At 49.0% G+C, this 18,326-nt stretch overlaps 1 protein-coding gene across 12 annotated transcripts in view; it reads right to left on the bottom strand.

Annotated features, from left to right (window-relative positions):
• The window catches only part of USP36 (ubiquitin specific peptidase 36), a 45,329-nt gene extending 27,713 nt beyond the window's left edge, over positions 1-17,616 (bottom strand). For 3 of the 12 annotated variants that reach the window (XM_019027395.4, XM_019027394.4, XM_019027398.4), the window contains exons 1-6: positions 17,463-17,597; positions 15,309-15,472; positions 12,863-13,124; positions 12,032-12,253; positions 5,668-5,778; positions 4,017-4,119 (exon numbers count right to left, since the gene is read on the bottom strand). In XM_019027395.4, coding sequence (XP_018882940.4) covers positions 4,017-4,119; positions 5,668-5,778; positions 12,032-12,253; positions 12,863-13,115 — 689 coding nt within the window. In that variant the 5' untranslated portion in view covers positions 13,116-13,124; positions 15,309-15,472; positions 17,463-17,597. Of the gene's footprint in view, positions 1-4,016; positions 4,120-5,667; positions 5,779-12,031; positions 12,254-12,862; positions 13,125-15,308; positions 15,473-17,120; positions 17,282-17,462 lie in introns of those variants that run through there. The other 9 variants (XM_055388769.2, XM_019027396.4, XM_055388766.2 and 6 more) reach the window with 6 other exon arrangements.
• Positions 17,617-18,326: the final 710 nt, after the last annotated feature.

Here is an 18,326-nt window from a genome sequence, read left to right as displayed (position 1 = left end):
TTCTTCAAAAGTGACCTTTTAACTGCAAATACTAGCAAGGACGTAACCTCTGCACGGACTGAGAACTGTGGGTAGCTGCGTGTGATGGCGGCTACCAAAATCCAGACCACCCCCGCAACCCCTCTGTCGTCCAGAAGCCCGCAAGCACCAGTGCCCACAGGGCCACAAGGAATCCCCTCTTGCATAACCCAAAGCAGAGGAAGCACAACTGTCACCTTCCCCAGGAGGAGGAAAGCCAAGCTGAGTGACAGCGAGCTCCCACAGGCATCCCACTGAGCCTGGGGATAAAGGGCAGTAGAAAACAGCTGGGCAAGAATGGAGGAGGGGGCAGGTGGCCCAAGAGCCACCCGGAATCACGGCTGCAAAGGGCACCCTGAAGTGAAGTGCTGAATATGGGGTCTCACAGGCACGCAGCTGGAGTGGCAGTCTCCACAAGCATGGGCTCTCAGGGGGAGAAGGCAAGAAGGCAGGCAGGCGTCCTTAGAAGGGCAGTGAAGGGCAAGAGAGGCAAAAGGGGAAACATCAGGGTCCTGAAAAAAACTCAACACTATCCTAGACTATCGACCCTTCTGCTGCCAGAGGAAAAGCCAACCATGAAAGTGCACTGCACGGGGCAGACACAGGAGGCGCTCTGGATACGAATCTTGAAAACCAGCAGACCCACAAGATAAATGAAAGCAGGCCCAGTCTATGCAAAGTGCTTCAAGCACAAAGCAGCAATGAACAAGAATCAAAACACCTCATGGGATGCAAACTAGCTCCAGAAAACAGACACGATGCCGAGGACACAGCCACCAAAACTCCAAGCCGAACGTCCTCAACACAGTGAGAGTGGCCTCATTTCTGGAACTAGAGTGCCATACACAGCTGCCCTGGAGGAACTTATGAGAGGCCGGGCTTCACCCAGTCAGGAGCGCACCAGAGGTGCCAACTGGAGGGTGGGCAATGAGCAATGGGAAGATGTAACCATAACCGAAGGCTGGGCAAGAAAAAGATACCACCTTACAGGTGCCAACAAAAAAAATGAAATCATGCACACTAAAATGGCAAGAGAGAGAGGAGAGGAAAAGCGCTAGGAAGTAAAGGGTACCACGGTGGACCGCCAAATCAGACAGTGAGGGGTGAGGAAAACAGGACCAGGTGCATTTCAAAAGGGCGTATGAAACCAGCAGGCAGCATGGAGCGTGCCTGCAGTTCCAGTTACTGGGCGGGAGGATTGCTTGAGTCCAGGAGGTGGAGCCTGCCGTGAGCGGAGATCACACCACTGCACTCTAGCCTGGGAGACAGAGCAAGGCCCTGTCTCAAAAAGAATGGTTTATGTACAAAGGCAGCCATTAAAACAAAAACACACATCTTCCTAATATCCAAAGAAATTTGAGAAATAAAGAAAAATCAGAAATAAGCACAGTAAATATGCTACCTATAATTACTATAAAATACATAAACATGACAGAATTGAGACCAAACTTTTCAGTCATAACAGGAAATGTGAAGGGGCTTAACCTGCCTATTAAAAGATGGTCATTTTGGCTTACAAAACAAGACAAATCTTAAGAACGCCTCTAAGAAAGGGTTCAGAAAGTGACAGCAAGGGGCCGGCGGAAACCCTGCAAAGCAGGGGCTGCAGCACTGACGCTGGCCATGGCAGAATTCAGAACAAAAGCCACTCCATGTGACAAGCAAAGACACTCAGAATGCTAAAAGCAACGATCCTCAATGAAGACATGACAGTTAGGAATATCTAACCACAACCACCTGTATAGAGCAAAACTGGAGGAGATGCAAGGAGACAGGCACCCACCAGAATTCCAGTAATCATGGACTTAACACACTATTCCAAACAGATGAAGGGGACAAGAGCACATGGATATAGAAAATGAAAACTGCATCATCAATAGACCCATCCACGGACAGAGGAGCAAACCAACACCCTGGCAGTCTCTCAGCAGCCACCGCCAAGTATGCAGGAAACATTCACAAACGCTGGTCACCTATAATCATGGAGAAAACATCAGGAAGTTCCATGAAGTAGAAATATTATCAATACACTCTGATCATAATGCAAGTAACATCAAAAGTCATCTACAGAAGCAAAAGACAAAAAGGCCCCTCCACCTGCAAATTAAATGGAATAATTTGCTTTATGAGAAGCTCACCATTGGTATCATTCTTATTTTTTCTCACTCCACGTTTCACTACAGACCAATGAAAGCTCTCTCATGGACCTACATCTGGTGAGCCTTCATCTCTCCCCTGGCAATGCCTGGCCACCTGACACCTGGCCTCCCTCCTCTTTCCAGCAATCCTGGTACCAACGAATGGCTCACCACCACCCACCCCAATGCCCAGACCGCAGACCTGCATTCCTCCCATCTCATAGCCCCAAATCCAAACCGTTATTCATCCTACCTCCCATCCTACTCCTCACGAATTTCTTCCACCGCAGACTCTGGTTAATTGGACTGACTGAAGCCCAGGGGTCAGTTTCTGTCCTAAGAGTGCTCCAGGTGGCTGCACTCTGTGCCCAGAGCCAGGCCCCCTGCTATAGGCTCGCTGCACTCCCCCTGCAGGTGCTGGGGACACCGCAACCCTCCTCCTGGGGACACCCACTCGCCTTTGCAGGCCCTCGGGGGTCACTTCTCCCAGGAAGCTGCCTCTGGGTGAGGTAATAGCCCTCTATCACAGCACTGGCCACACCACACTGCAAACGCTCCTGGGGTCCACTGTCTTCACCAATTACACCATGAGCTCCACAGACTCCAGGACCATGGCTTCTATCTCTCAGTTCCCAGTGCTAGCTATGGGGCCCAGCACACAGGGAACAGCAGTTCAATTACCCAGTTCACTGAAGGGCAGACCCGGGATCATACAGGGAGCACGGAAGCTTGAGCCCCTTTAGGAGAAGGGGAAGAACACATGACCAAACCCTCAAAATAGACAAATAGGAATGCATCCTAGGAATGCAGTGAAAGTTGCCTTCATATAAGTGATTTAAGTAAGTTTTCTTAAGCCAGGAATGGTGGCTCATGCCTGTAATCCTAGCACTAAGAGGCCAAGGCAGGCAGATCACTTGAGGCCAGGAGTTGGAGACCAGCCTGGCCAACATGGCAAAACTCTGTCTCTACTAATAGTACAAAAATTAGCCAGGCACGGTGGTGTGGACCTGTAATCCCAGCTACTGCACTCCAGCCTGGGCGACAGAGCAAGACTCCTGTCTCAAAAGCAGTTTTCTTTCTGTAAGTCTTATTTACATAAGAATATCATCCACTGAGGCCAGTGGTTTTGCCATTTCAATCACTTATTGCCACAACTCAACTTCTCTAAAGAACATTCTAGGTATATTCCCTAAACTATTTAAAGTATTTCTAAGATCCTAAGCTGAGGCAATACAAGGAAGTCCTAAGCATTTCCTGCCTGTTTTCTTTGGTCTGAACCTATGAACTCAGGAATGACACAAAGACAATTTGTAATGGCAACCATTACATATAAGCGCATATGTGGTGTGTGAATAAGAAACAGCAGCCAGGCACAGTCAGATCCTAAAGTTATAAACTTCCTCATGTTAAAGCTCCCTGTTTGTACATATACATGTACATATAAATTATACTGCAGAGACCTCATTCCTACCACCCCAACCTCTTTTTAAAAACAACATCATTTTTAAGAGACTGAAAAAGTCCACGGTAAGAACTGAATAACCCCTAAGAAGGTCTGCTAACATATTTCCCCTTAACTGAGCTGCTCAGACACAGCTGCCGCCACCACAGCCACCCGATCCTACCAAGCTGCCCTGGACCAGCAGGACGTCTCCGGAGACGGCCCTTTCCCAGGAAGCAAGGGCAATCCCCTATTTGGGCTCCAACAGGCTGAGTGCCCAGAGGCAAATTCTGCCACGTCTACCCAAGGGCAGCCTGGGTAGAAAGGTGCCGGGCTGGCTGTTGCCATAGGAATGTTCTGCTGCCACCATGTAAAAAAGGTGTCCAAAGCCCTGGGAGGGTGGGTAGGGAAGCACGCACTTGGCACAGCCATTCAGGCAGGCTTTCTGCATGGCGTCGATGGTGTACCGCAGGAACTCATGCGCGTCCTCCTGGTTCCCAAAGCGGAAGTGTCGGGCGATCTCTAAAAGAGGAAAAAACCGGGAGGGAAGAGCTCGTGTCTTCTCATCAAACAGCCTGCGGCTGCTTTCCTGAATGGCCATTCCTGGCTGTTATAAGGCGGAAATACTGCAACTTTTCAAAGGAACAAGTGAGGAAAACAAGAGCTCTACATGGATTTTCTATATCCCAATCACAATTCATCATGGCCACCACTTTCTCAATAAGATTGCAGGCTTGAGCATTCACTACTTCACAGACAAGGAAGAACACCAAGCCCTCAAAAATGTAAAATGCCGGCTGGGTGAGGCGGCTCACACCTGTCACTCTGACACTTCAGGAGGCCTGGGTGGGAGGATCACTTGAGCCCAGGAGTTCGAGGGCAGCCTGGGTAACATAGGGAGACTTCATCTCTACAAAAATAAAAAATAAAAAAATTAGCCAGGCATGATGGCATGTGCCTGTAGTCCCAGCTACTTGGGTGGCTGAGGCAGGAGGATGGGTTGAGCCTAGGAGGTTGAGGCTGCAGTGAGCTATGATCTCACCACTGCAATCTCCAGCCTGGGCAATAGAGCAAGACTCTATCTCAGAAAGAAAAAGAATAAAGAACGTAAAATCCGGCAGGGTGCATTGGCTTATGCCTGTAATCCCAACACTTTGGAAGGCCAAGGCAGGAGGATCGCTTGGAGCTGGGAGTTGGAGACCAGCCTGGCAACATGGCCAGACCCCATCTCTACAAACAATACAAAAACAATCAAGTGTGGTGCGCCTGTAATCCCAGCTACTCAGAAGGCCAAGGTCGACTGCTTGAGTCCAGGAGTTTGAGGCTGCAGCGAGCTGTGATTGCACCACCGTCCTCCAGCCTAGGTATAAGAGCAAAACCCTGTCTCGAACAAAAAGAATGTAAAATCCATTGAACATCTCTCCAAAAGCCAATATAAAACACAGGTGAGTAAGTATTTCACAGTGCTACAATTTACACAGATTTCAAAAACCGGTAATAGGCCTCTTCTTTCTGCCAAGTGAACGTGAATGAGACTTTTTTATAGCATAGGCAACTGATTCCTGATATTCAGAATGGAATTGGTATATTCCTCATCCATCCCTCCTCCGAGCTCTCCCTCAGGCTCACCTGCCTGCCCCAAATACACAATAACTCCTCCACCTGCCCAAAGGAAAAGCTACCTGTCCTGACCTGCCCCCACTAAGAGGCTTCCCCACTGACCCCAGCCCACATGTCTCTAAACTGCTATTCCTTGAGTCTGTGCCACCACATGCAGGGCTGTTAGCACAGAGGGATTCCCAAGACTTCATCCATGACTCACTCTTCTCTCCCTTCTACCAACTCCCCAGCACCTCCTACAGGGCGAGAACTTAGCAGGCCTTCAGTAACAGATGGAGGATGGCACAGTGGCTCTTGTCTGTAATCCCAACACTTTGGCAGGCCAAAATGGAAGGACTGCTTAAGGCCAGGAATTTAAGACCAGCCTGGGCAACATAGCGAGAACCCCATCTCTACAAAAAATTAAAAAATAAATAAATCATGAAAATTTTAACATGGATTGATGCTTACTTTTCAGGTCTCGGATGAAGGAGACGGGCTTGATGGCGTTGCCGCTGTTGGCGAAGGCCTGGACAATGTGGTTCTGCATGACACACAGCATGCAGAAGCTTCCCTGGTGGCCTGCCGGCGTGGAAGGAGGAGCAATTTTAAGACAAGAGCTTTCAAAGAACTCACGGTGAGGCCCCCACCCCAAACGTCAACACAGCCAGAAACACAAGCAGGTAAGAGCAAACCAGGCTGTGAGCGAACGGCTGAGCCAGAGATCCCAGACCTCTGCTGACTGGGTGACCACCAAGGAAATGTTATTCTCTGCTGGATGGCGTTTGGAAGCTATGATCCATCCAAAGCTGAAACTCTCACCATCACAACCTCACACCATCACCCCACGTTAATGCTGACCTGTGCACGATCCTTTTCAGATTTCACTAGTATTATTTACTTATAAAAAGACTAAGGCAGATTTTCAAAATGAAGCTTAAAAGATGTATTCTCGAATTTCTAAGCTGCATCACATGGCAAATAGGCTAAAATATTTTAGGGCTGATAGCCCCTTAGTAGTGCCTCAGATATGGGACCGTCTGTTCCACTGCTTCTAGTAAATACCTCGCTAGGATACATCTGGGGTTGAAAATGTTTTCTGGGAAGATCCAGATAGCAAATCCTTTCCTATCTGAGGGCTATACAGTCTAGTCACAACTATGCCCCTGTATTGTAGACAAGGCAGCCATAGACAATATATGAACAATGGGGTATGAACGTGTTCAATAAAACTTTATTTACACACACAGAGAGCAGGCCAGATGAGTCTGCCCACCCCTGCTCTACATAAAACGCCTCACTAGGCATTAGGCTAGACAGTGGTCCTTTTTTTTTGAGACAGAGTCTCACTGTCACCCAGGCTGGAGTGCAGTGGCACAATCTTGGCTCACTGCAACCTCCGCCTGCCGGGTTTAAGCAATTCTCCTGCCTCAGCCTCCTGAGTGGCTGGGACTACAGGCTCGTGCCACCATGCCAGGCTAATTTTTTGTATTTTAGTAGAGACAGAGTTTCACCATGCTGGCCAGGCTGGTCTCGAACTCCTGACCTTGTGATCCGCCTGCCTCAGCCTCCCAAAGTGCTGGGATTACAGGCGTGAGCCATGGCGCCCAGCCCCGACAGTGGTACATTTTTACCTTTCAAATTATGATGTAAATAAACACTGCTGTGATCGCCGAACTCCCCTCAATCTCTCTCAACCCCATTTTCCATGTTCCTTCATTCAAAGTCACCACTATCCTGAATTAGGCAACTATCGTTCTCATTCATGTATTATCACACACATGTGTATCCATGAACAATAAATGGTACTGTAGCTACATGTTTCCAAACTCCCTTTCTATAAATCATATCATGCAGTTACGTATCATTCAGCAATGTGCTTTACAAAAATCCATGTTGCTAGACATAGCTCCAGTTCCTTCAAATCTTCCAGCTAGAATATTTCACTGAATGAAGAGACCACTGTTATTTATGTATCCACCACTAACAGACATTTAGCCTTTCCATTTTCTCTGCTATCATAGACATTTTGCAATGAACAATCCTGCACCTGTCTCCTTGAGCACATGGGTCAGTTTCTCTAAAGTACACGCTCAGAAGACAAATTTCTGGACCAAAGGGCAAGCACGCCTTCAAATCTGCTAGGTACTGTTGTCTACTACACAGTGTATTACCTACTATCTATTATCAAATAGATCCATCTCATAACACAAAACTCAACCCAAATCATTTCCCCGCAATATCTCCAACTCCTTAGACTTCAAAATCAATAATGCAACAGCATGCAGCCTGCTGCAAATAGACATTAAAATGCTATTATTTACACAAAATTCTTCTTGAAGAGATGTAAAAAACTCTCCATGAGATTACCTTTACATAAAGGAGAGGTTTTTTTCATTTTAGACTTCTGCTTGCCTTTTCTAACTATATCCATGTTATTACTTTTATTTTTAAAATGACAATAATGATTGGTGAACTCAAAATTAGGCAAAAATTATGTCATTTAAAAGAAAACATAGGCCAGATGCGGTGGCTCACGCCTGTAATCCCAGCACTTTGGGAGGCCGAGGCAGGTGGATCACGAGGTCAGGAGGTTGAGACCATCCTGGCTTACACGGTGAAACCCCGTCTCTACTACAAATACAAAAAATTAGCCAGGCATGGTGGCACGTGCCTGTAGTTCCAGCTACTCGGGAGGCTGAGCCAGGAGAATCGCTTGAACCTGGGAGGCGGAGGTTGCAGAGAGCCAAGATCACACCACTGCACTCCGGCCTGGGCGACAGAGTGAAACTCCATCTCAAAAAAAAAAAAAAAGGACAACATAAATATCGAAGAGCTTTTTTTTCCCCAAAACCTAACTTCAGGTAAGATACAGTTTTACTACAAAAGAAAATGGCCATGGGGGCCCACACCTGTAATTTCAGCACTTTGGGAGGGTGAGGCAGGTGGAACACGTGAGGTCAAGAGTTCAAGACCAGCCTGGCCACTTGGTGAGACCCCCATCTCTACTAAAAATACAAACATTAGCCGCGTGTGGTGGCAGTCACCTGTAATCCCAGCTACTTGGGAGGATGAGGGAAGAGAATCGCTTGAACCTGGGAGGTGGGGGTTGCAGTGAGCCGAGATTGTGGCAACTGCACTCCAGCATAAGCAACAGAGACTCTGTCTCAAAAAACTGTGTAGAAATTAAGCCTCTAATCATTATATATAAAATGCTGCTGGTTGGGCATGGTGGCTCACACCTATAATCCGAACATTGTGGGAGGCTGACGCAGGAGGATTGCTGAGCCCAGGTGTTTGAGACCAGCCTGGGCAACACTGCCTAACCAAATCTCTACCCAAAGAATACAAAAAAAAATTAGCTGGGCATGGTGCTATGAGTCTATAGTGCCAGCTACTTGGGAGGCTAAGGTGGGAGGATTGCTTGGGAGGTGGAGGTTGCAGTCAGCTATGATTACACCACTGGACCCCAGCCTGCGTGACAGAGTGAGACCTTGTCTCAAAAAAAAAAAAAAAAAAAGCTTCTTTCAGCCTAATAAAATATCACTCTTAATAGGGTAAATAACAATCTAAGCCAGGTTCTCCAGCAATATATGAGATTAATTTAAGTGGCACATGGACAAATATTTGTTCATGTAATTTAGGAAAATATAACTCAAAAGTCAATCCATGACTATATGGACATAGAGAGATTTGGGAAACAAAAGGACAGGACTGAACTGCGTTCCTCCTAGACTATTTACACAGTGTTTCTCTTCTAGCTAAATATTAGCACCAGAGACAGTCCAGCCTACAGCAGGAGCTGCTGCTCCGTGCCACATGCACAGTGGACCCTCGTCAGAACAAACACCCCTTAGGATCCTCAACTCTTCAAATGCCATGTGCTAGGAGGGGGAGACCACAGCCAAAGCCCACTTAGGGGTCACTCAGGATCCAGTGGGGTGCAGGAAAAAAAGGCCACAATGTCTCTTCATATGTTCCAAGACAGTAAGATGCACTAATATTTCACAGTGATACTGGCCCATAGGACCGGTATCGGAAGGAAGACCAGGCATTCCCCTTGAAGGGATGGCCATGGCTGCCTTACTCACACACTTGCTGCTGACATGCTGCAACAAACTGCAGCTTACCTGTGCCAGGTTACGGGGATTTACAGATGTTATCTAGTTTTAACTAAATTAACCCTCACAAAGTTGGCAACTGGCTCAGAAAGATCCTGCAGAGAAACCAAGAATGGAAGGCAGCTCTACAGTGGAAGAGCCCTGACAGGCCTGGGATAGCAGAGTCTTACTGCCAAAACCATGAGACGAAAACAACGGCCATCTAGTCAAATCTTACTGAAAGTCCACCCAGAACAACCTCAAAATTACCAAGGTCACCACTGGAAATAGGGGCTACAATTAGCCATCTCAACAATGTGCTTCTGTGGGGCACGGTGGCTCATGCCTGTAATCTCAGCACTTTCGGAGGCAGAGGCAGGCAGATCACCTGAGGTCGAGAGTTCAAGACCAGCCTGGTCAACATGGTGAAACTTCGTCTCTACTAAAAATACAAAATTAGCCAGGCGTGGTGGCGGGCGCCTGCAGTCCCAGCTACTTGGGAGGCTGAGGCAGGAGACTCTCTTGAACACAGGAGGTGGGGGTTGCAGTGAGCCGAGATTGCACCACTGCACCCCAGCCTGGGCGACAGAGCGAGACTCCATCGCCAAAAAACGCCCCCAAACAATGTGCTGCTTCATCTCAACAACTATGCCTTGATAATTAACCTTTGCTGCTATGAAGCCATCGCAATTAGCAAGATGTTTACAAACACTTCCCACTGCATGGCCATCTTGTGTTCTTTTTTTTATGTTTTTTTTGAGACGGAATCTTGTTCTGTTGCCCATGCTAAAGTGCAGTGGTGTGATCTCAGCTCAATGCCATCTCTGCCTCCCAGGTTCAAGTGATTCTCCTGCCTCAGCCTCCCAAGTAGCTGGGATTACAGGTGTGAGCCACCGTGCCCAGCCAGTAGCAGTCACTTCTATAGCACTCCCTCTTTGTGGGCTGCTACTCCAGGCACTTGACTCACTCAGAATTTATCGGAGCCTCACACAACTCTGTAAGGAAGACAGTCTCATTCTTCCATAGACCAGGGACATTCTCAAAAACTCACAGTTACTAAGGGGCAAACTGGGAAGCAAACCCTACAGGCCAGGCTCCTGAGCTGTGTTTTCAACTGCTCTGCTCCCTCCAGAATTCTACTTAGAGATTTTCTGCGATGAAAACGTCCTGCATTCCTAGGATAAACATAAGTTGCTTACAGTTTTTTAGAAACTGTGTCAATTGGTAGTATTTTCCTACAATTTTTATATCTATGTTCGTGAAGAAGTTGTGGTTATCCATTTTCTTTCTCACATTTTCCTTATTATTGTTATCCGAGTTATAGGAACTTTATAGAATGAGCTGGGAAGGATTCTCTCCTCCTCTGTTCTTTGGAAGAACGTGTAAAGGATTGGAATTGTTTCTTAAAAGTTACATAGAAATTGGCTGGGCACAGTGGTTCACACCTGTAATCCCAGCACTTTAGGAGGCCAAGGCAGTTGGATCACCTGAGGTCAGGAGTTCAAGACCAGCCTGACCAATATGGTAAAACCCCATCTCTACTAAAAATACAAAAATTAGCCAGGTGTGGTGGCATGCGTCTATAGTCCCAGCTATTTGGGAAGCTGAGACAGGAGAATTGCTTGCACCCAGGAGGCGGAGGTTGCAGTGAACTGAGATCACACCACCGTACTCCAGCCTAGGCAACAGAGTCCGTCTCAAAAAAAAAAAAAGTTACACAGAAATAACATTGTCTCTGCTTGGGGTTTTTTATGGGAAGATTTTTAACCAATGCTTTAATTTCTTTAATAGTTAAAAGACTCTTCACTTTCTATTTCTTTCAGTTTTGGTAAGTTATATCTTATTTCACCTCTATTTTAATCAAATAGAGCACACCACCACATCCAGCTAATTGTTTCGATTTGTTTTTTGTGTGTGTGAGATGGAGTCTTGCTCTGTCACCCAAGCTGGAGTGCAGTGGCATGATCTTGGTCAGCTCACTGCAACCTCCGCCTTCTGGGTTCAAGCAATTCTCCTGCTTCAGCCTCCCCAGTAGTTGGGATTACAGGTGCACCCCATCACGCCTAATTTTTATATTTTTAGTAGAAACCGGGTTTCGCCATGTTGGCCAGGCTGGTCTCCAACTCCTGACCTCAAGTGATCTGCCCACCTCTGCCTCCCACAGGTGTGAGCCACCGTGCCCGGCCTTGATTTGTTTTTGTAGAGATGGGATCTTGCTGTGTTGTCCAGGCTGCATGTTTTATAATACACATAAGATATACTGATACAACAATAGATGCATAAAACAATTGGGCCAGGCATCGTGGCTCACACTTATAATCCCAGCACTTTGGGAGGCTGAGATGGGAGGATCACGTGAGCCCAGGAGTTCAAGACTACAAAGAGTTGTGATGGAGCCACTGCATTTTTCCAGCCTGGGTGTCAGAGCAAGATACTGTCTCTAAAAAAATAATAATTGTATATATATATATATATTTTGGAAGTATCTTTTGAAAACGTTTCTGTCTGGGTAATTATTTACAGAAAAGCTTGGCGAACACAGCCCCACCTGACCGATTCACCTTCATGGCCCATTCTGCAGCAGGCATGATTCAAATGTAGGTTTCATCAGTTATATACATTATGAACTACCCTCCTAAATTTGACCCAGACTGAGAGCAGCAGTGCCACAAGTGCGTGGGCTTATCTAATCCAGAGGACCCACGGCCACCCCACTGCTGCAAACCCACACTCACAGCTGCGAGCATGCTCCTTGGAGAGCAGGTAGTTGGCTAGAGGTGGTGTGTAGGTCAAGCACTGGATGGTGGCATTGAGAAAGCAGGTGTTGCCAAGGTTGTGGAGTCCTGCGCCCACGCGGAAGACCCGCTCCCACCTCAGAGACAGTCGCTCCGTGGGGAAAAGCACTTTCTGCGGGGCTGGGACTCCGTCACCACAGCTCTCATACGTGTGCTCACTGCCTGAGGAAGAAAGGGACAAGGGAAGAAAAGAGGAAGACGTAAGTCCACACACAGGTCGTCCACAAAAAGAAACTCCTGAAGCATACACTTAGCATGCAGTGACTCGGAACATGGCACCAGAGAAGAACCGGTGTTCTGGTTTACAGGACATTCCTGGAAAGCTCAGGAGTAAACCCAGCCATCCCATGGACCTCCTAGGCTGCTTGGCTAAAGAATCCAAGGGCCCCTCTATAGATGGAGGACACAGCTCAGAGACTGAGTGGCGGAAGGAGCCAGGCCTGGCACTCTGCACCACACTGTGCCCACATGCAGCCCACCCCATTTCTCTTTCTTAGTTCCAAGCCTGACTTTCGACTGTATTATACTTGGGATAGGGGGACAGCAAGTCCAAGGACCCACCAAGTACACAGATCCACCAAGCACACAGATTTCCTTGCTACCAACCCTGTATCATTACTTCTATAACTGAAATCCACTGACCCCATGTAAAAATTCATAACTCTTTGACCACATTCTCTTGTTTTTCCTACTAATTAGTCAATATTTAAGTCCATCCACTTCATCACCCCGGACTGAGGGCCTCTCTGCCAGCACACTGCACATCTGTACCCTGTCTCCTGGCCGGTGGGTCATCTCCACTCTTGTGGCGACTAGCTCCCTCTGTTTTGGGGTTGAGCAACACATATTTGCTCTTTAAGGCCTCCAGCTGGTAGGAGAAGCTCTTGCTGGCTGGCTCGAACTCGATTTTCTGTAAAAGGACCTTCTTGGCAGAGGAGGCAAGAAGCTTCCCCAGTTCTCCATCATCAGCCGAGTCCTTGCGGCCGGGTTTCAGGGCCTCCTTCAACTTATCCACTATTGGCATGGTGCATCACTGTGGGGACAAGAAGAAACATAGAGCCATAGATAACGAAATCCCAGGACAAAAATATCTCTTAAGATCTCCTCTTTGGTCATTATGGATGCTAGCCACCACAAAAGCTCCCCTGGATCAGTGATCCCCTGGATCAGCTGCACAAAGGAAATGTGAAACAGGGAGACCCAGCACTAATCACTTGGACATATTAGTTCATGTTTCCCCCACAAAAAGATAAGATGCCGCTACAAATAGAGCTGAGCAGACAACAGTGGCCCTGAGGCAGCCAGACAGCCCCTGCCACGTGCATCTCTTCATCAGATACTCATCAAGTGGCTCTGGACATCATTCTTGGTGCCATTTCCTTCAAAAGGTCATCACGTGGTCCAAATGTCTGCTCCAAAACAGGGGGACACTAATTCTCACATACAAACTGGTTATACACACACGGACACACACACACACACACCCCCACGCAATAAACGAATTAGCATGCAGGTCAGATGAGCATGCATGTCTGTACAGACCTGCACTCTTCAATATGAAGGCCACAGGCCACACGTGGCTACTGAGCATGTGAAATGAGGCTAGTCCAGGTTGAGAGGTGCTATAAGTGTAAAATGCACACCAGATTTTGAAGAGAAATACTCACTAGTATAAGAAGAGAATGTAAAACATCCCAGTAATTTTTAGATCAATTACCTGTTGAAATGGTAATATTTTATATATATTGAGTTAAATAAATTATGAAAATGAATTTCACCTGCTTCTTTTTAATGTGGCTACTATAAAATTTTAAATTATATTTGTGGCTTGTATTAATCTCCATTACACAGTGCTTGGAGTACAAACTATCTTTTTAAAAGTGAGGAAGGAGAAGAAAAGCAAGTAGCAGGCCTAGAGAATAGTATCCATTAGACACCTAAACTTAAACAAATGTCTTCCCAGGACACTTATCAAAAGAGAAGAAGAAAAGCAAAGCGGGAGAGTGGGGAGATCACAGGCTTTGGAATGTGGGGGCCCCGGGAGGTTCTATCGCCCTTAGCTATGAAACCCAGGGAAAACTACTATGACTTCTCCAAACCCCCTATTCTACTGTAAAATAGCAACAAAAATAATAGGCTTGGGAAGTGCTTTAGAGCTTGCTACATACTACAGTCCCTAACAGAGGATCGATACTGTTGGTGCAGCTGCATGGAAACTGTAACCAAGAAGAGACCCCTGCACCTCTCCAATCGCTACCTTTGTATCCACCACTTGCCCTCCCCTACCCACCACCTCTCAACTTAACCTTCCCAAACACAGCACAGACTATCTGAGACACAATTTCAAAAATATGTCCCTTAAATTGCTCACTCACATCAGAAAAATGATGACTTCCTCTGGTATTCAGTACCCAGCCTGCCCTGAGAGAATCAACAAGTCAAGTGTGCCCCAAAATTCTGCTCTAGTGAAAGTAAGGACCTCCTCCAGCACCTCATATTAAGCCATTCAGATTTATCACTGTGGATCATCTAATTATATACATGGATCAAGTATCTTTTTCTATAAAAACTTCTGTAAAGAAAAGCCAGGTGCAGTGGCCTGGGCCTGTGGTCCCAGATGCTTGGGAGGCTGAGGTGGGAGGATAACTTGAGGGCAGGAGCCTGAGGCTGCAGTAAGCTATGATTACGCCTGTGAATAGCCAGTGCAGTCCAGCCTGGGCAACATAGTGAGACCCCATCTTTAAAACAAAAAAAATCGTGGCTCACGCCTGTAATCCCAGCACTTGGGAGGCCGAGACGGGTGGATCAGGAGGTCAGGAATTCAAGACCAGCCTGGCGAAGATGTTTCTCTACTAAAAATACAAAAAAATTAGCCAGGCATGGTGGCAGGCGCCTGTAATCCCAGCTATGCAGAAGGCTGAGGCAGAGAATTGCTTGAACACGGGAGGCAGAGGTTGGAGTGAGCCGAGATCGCGCCACTGCACTCCAGCCTGGGCAACAGAGCAAGACTTGGTGTCAAAAAAAAAAAAAAACTTCTGTAAAGAAATTTCAGAAGCTTATTAAAAAAAAGCATTATAAGTTGTCTGATTTGAGAAAATAAAAGAGCCTTTTCTCATGAGAATTATCAAAGACTTCTCACCAACTGAACAATCACTGCTGCGTCACATGCAGACAATTCAACGGAATCAAAAAATACACAGGAGCCTCGCAGACTCACCTGGGATGTGCAGACTTGGGCCTGCTGTCCTACTGCGGCATGGAACCAGGATCTTAACGGAGGGCTGAGTTTGGTTGGGCAGGTGCTACGCGGAGCTCCTGAATGTAAGCGCTCCTGGGCTGTGGCCTGTTCAATCACCGAAGCCACAGAGCGGGCGTCAGAGCCTGTGGGAGGGACAGGGAGACCATCAGTGGAGGCGACTCTTCCTGCGCCTTCTCTTCAGCTACTTCCCAGGGAAGCGGCGCGCACCGGCAACCCTCTACCACGAAAAAGCCGTCCAAGGAGCATCCACGCGTGCACTCAGGATGAGGCGAGTGGACCGTACTACCTCATCACCAGTTGTTGTAATGCACACGATATGAACACCTTAACCTTGACCCCAGACAAGCCCAGAGAACGAAAACCTCCCCAACACCTGCCAGTCAGCTCCAGTCTAATCTCATTTCCAAAGAGTAAGAGGTAATAAATCCCCAAGTTTTGGATTTAATGAACCAGTAAAACTTCAATAACAACAACAACAAACCTCAGGGAGTAATAGGAGTTGCCAAAATTTTGCTTGGCTAAGTGTGGATTTTCTCTTTCATTACCATCTACGATCACTATGATTACATAAAATTAAGGTTCGTAAAAACAGTTTACAGTGAAAACATTCAAACACACAGATGGAGAACCGCACAGGGAGCACATGAGCCCCCCTTATTCAGCCTCAGTAACTACGTCTGACCCATCCTGAGTCACCTCCCATTCCCAGGTAATTCTACAGCAAATCTCAGACCTATGATTTCATCCATAAATAAAAGCATACCAACTCCCGAAAAATGTGTAAGGAAATGATCTCAGAATAAAAGCCATCTACAAAGTGAAGACATCCAGTCGTATTAAAAACTCCCCACAATATCACTGCTTTCGGTCAGGACTCACATCTACCCTGGAAGGTGAGAACTCTGTCATGCACAACCAACGCTTGAGAACCACTTAGGGAGGGGATAAACGAAACTTGGGAGATGTAACCCAATTTCACTCGAGATAAGTAACTTTGAACTCAACCCACTCCTTAATGTAGATGCGGAGATTTTGAACACAATTTTTCAAGTGTGACAGGTCAATCTCTACTTCACCAATTCCACCTAAAACATTAAGCAATAACCTAAACAACGCTCTCTCTCTCTCTCTCTGACGTGTAGGAGCCCGAGACAAGTGTTCCTGTAATCACTAGCAATCCCTCCGACGCACACACCATCCACACTCTACCCAACTCAGGAAGGATGCTCTCTCTTGTCCAGGGACAGCACAGGCCTCATCCACATTTCCACCTGCGCGAACCCCAGCCAGCACCATTTAGGCTCATTCCCGCTCCCTCCTCCTTCTAAAGTCACTTTTCCAGGAGGAACTGCAAAAGGACGCTCGCAGGGTCAACCACGTGCTGGGGAGAGGAGCCCACGGAAGCAGCGGCCTCCCGGGGCCCAGCGCCGCGCTCCAGGGGCCTCCCGGGCGACTCCGCAGCGCCTGCCCCGAGCCCGGCCGCGGACACAGAAACCTGAGCACCTCTCCCCGAACCTGGCTCCGTGGCGAGCGTTACGTAAACCGGGGCGCGCGGAGTCTCCCCTCTCGTGTGTCTGGGTTTGGCGGCCGCCACTCCAGCCCCAGGCCCAGGACCCCCACGCCACCCGCCAGAAGCAGCAGCATCGGAACCGCACCCCGCCCCGGGCTCCATGGCCTCCTCCGCAGCCACGAGGAAGGTGCCCGCCCCGGGGCCGCACCCGCCCCGCTGAGCTCTGCGGCCGCACGCGATGCCCTCGCCCTGATTCCGACCTCAACCTCTCCGAAGTTGACCTGAATCCTGCACAGACAGCGGGCCCCGGCGGCCCCCATCACCGGCCCGGAGCCCGGGGGACGGCGGAGACCGGCGAGGACAGCCCGGCCCCGGACCCTCCTCGGGAACACCCGGGCTCTGGAGAAACGAGCTCCCGAGCGGGCGGAGCATCCCGGGTCCTCCTCGGGGACGGCCGAAGCCCCGCGCGGACCCGCGCCCACGTCCTCCCTGAGCGTCCCGGCTGCGCCCGCCAGCCCTTCCCGCGCCCCAGGCCTCGCGGAACCCCCCGCCCCGGTCTCGTCCCCAGGCCTGCGCACCGCCCCGACCCGACCCCAGCCTACCCCGGCCTTTCCGCGGGCGCGCCACAAGCCTACGCAGCCCTGGCGACTCCTTCGGCCCGCGGCCCAGCACGCGCACCATCCGGGCCTCCGGCGCCTCACACACGTGTCACCGCGACGCTTAAAGGCGCCGCACCCAGCGTTCGCGCTGCGCTAACACCGAAAGGGTTGGGAAGCTTTAAGAGGCGGGGCTAGATTCCGCTAACTCCCTGTCCCCGCCCACCGCCGCTTCCGTGTCGCCTACGCCACCTCCCCATCACGGGACCCCGCCAGCCTACGTGATGACGCAAGTGCGCAGAGCCACAGGCGCTCCCGCCCCTGTGCCGCGGCATGGTGACGTCTCCGCAGCGTACTAGAGGTGCCGCTACTTCCGGGTCGGCCGAGCGCACCTGGCGGCGTTGCGGACGCCTGAAGTGTGACAGTGGCGCGCGCCCCCGCCCCAGAACGGGGACTCGAGGGACTTTGCCCACCCCTGCAACAGCGCTCCCGCGCTGTCTCCCGGGCAGGGAGAAGGCTGGGCTCCCACCTGCCCCTGGACGTCAGGTGGCTGTGGAGAAGCGGAGGCGCGGGCGCTCGGCCTTAACGTCCCGGGCTCTGGGGCCATCCGTGACTCCCACACGCGGAGCACCTGCAGTTTGGGGAGGGAGGGATCTGGGAGCGATCGGCCAAAGCCTGGGGCTGCGGAGGAAATGGCTCTTCGGAATTAGAGATCTGAGAGTGTGAGATTTGACCTTTGTAGTCTGGTGGCCGCTGTGCAATCTCTAGCTCCACCCACTCCCTCCAAAAGCTTTGTCCTCTGACAGCTCTGCGAAGGTTTTAGCTGAGTATTTGTGATCACGTATTTCTTTTGCAGTATTTTTAAAAATC

Source organism: Gorilla gorilla, chromosome 4, assembly GCF_029281585.2.
Source record: "Gorilla gorilla gorilla isolate KB3781 chromosome 4, NHGRI_mGorGor1-v2.1_pri, whole genome shotgun sequence".
NCBI lineage: Eukaryota > Metazoa > Chordata > Mammalia > Primates > Hominidae > Gorilla > Gorilla gorilla.
The sequence above is the reverse complement of the archived record's forward strand: the minus strand, read 5'-3'. Positions and strand labels throughout refer to the sequence as shown.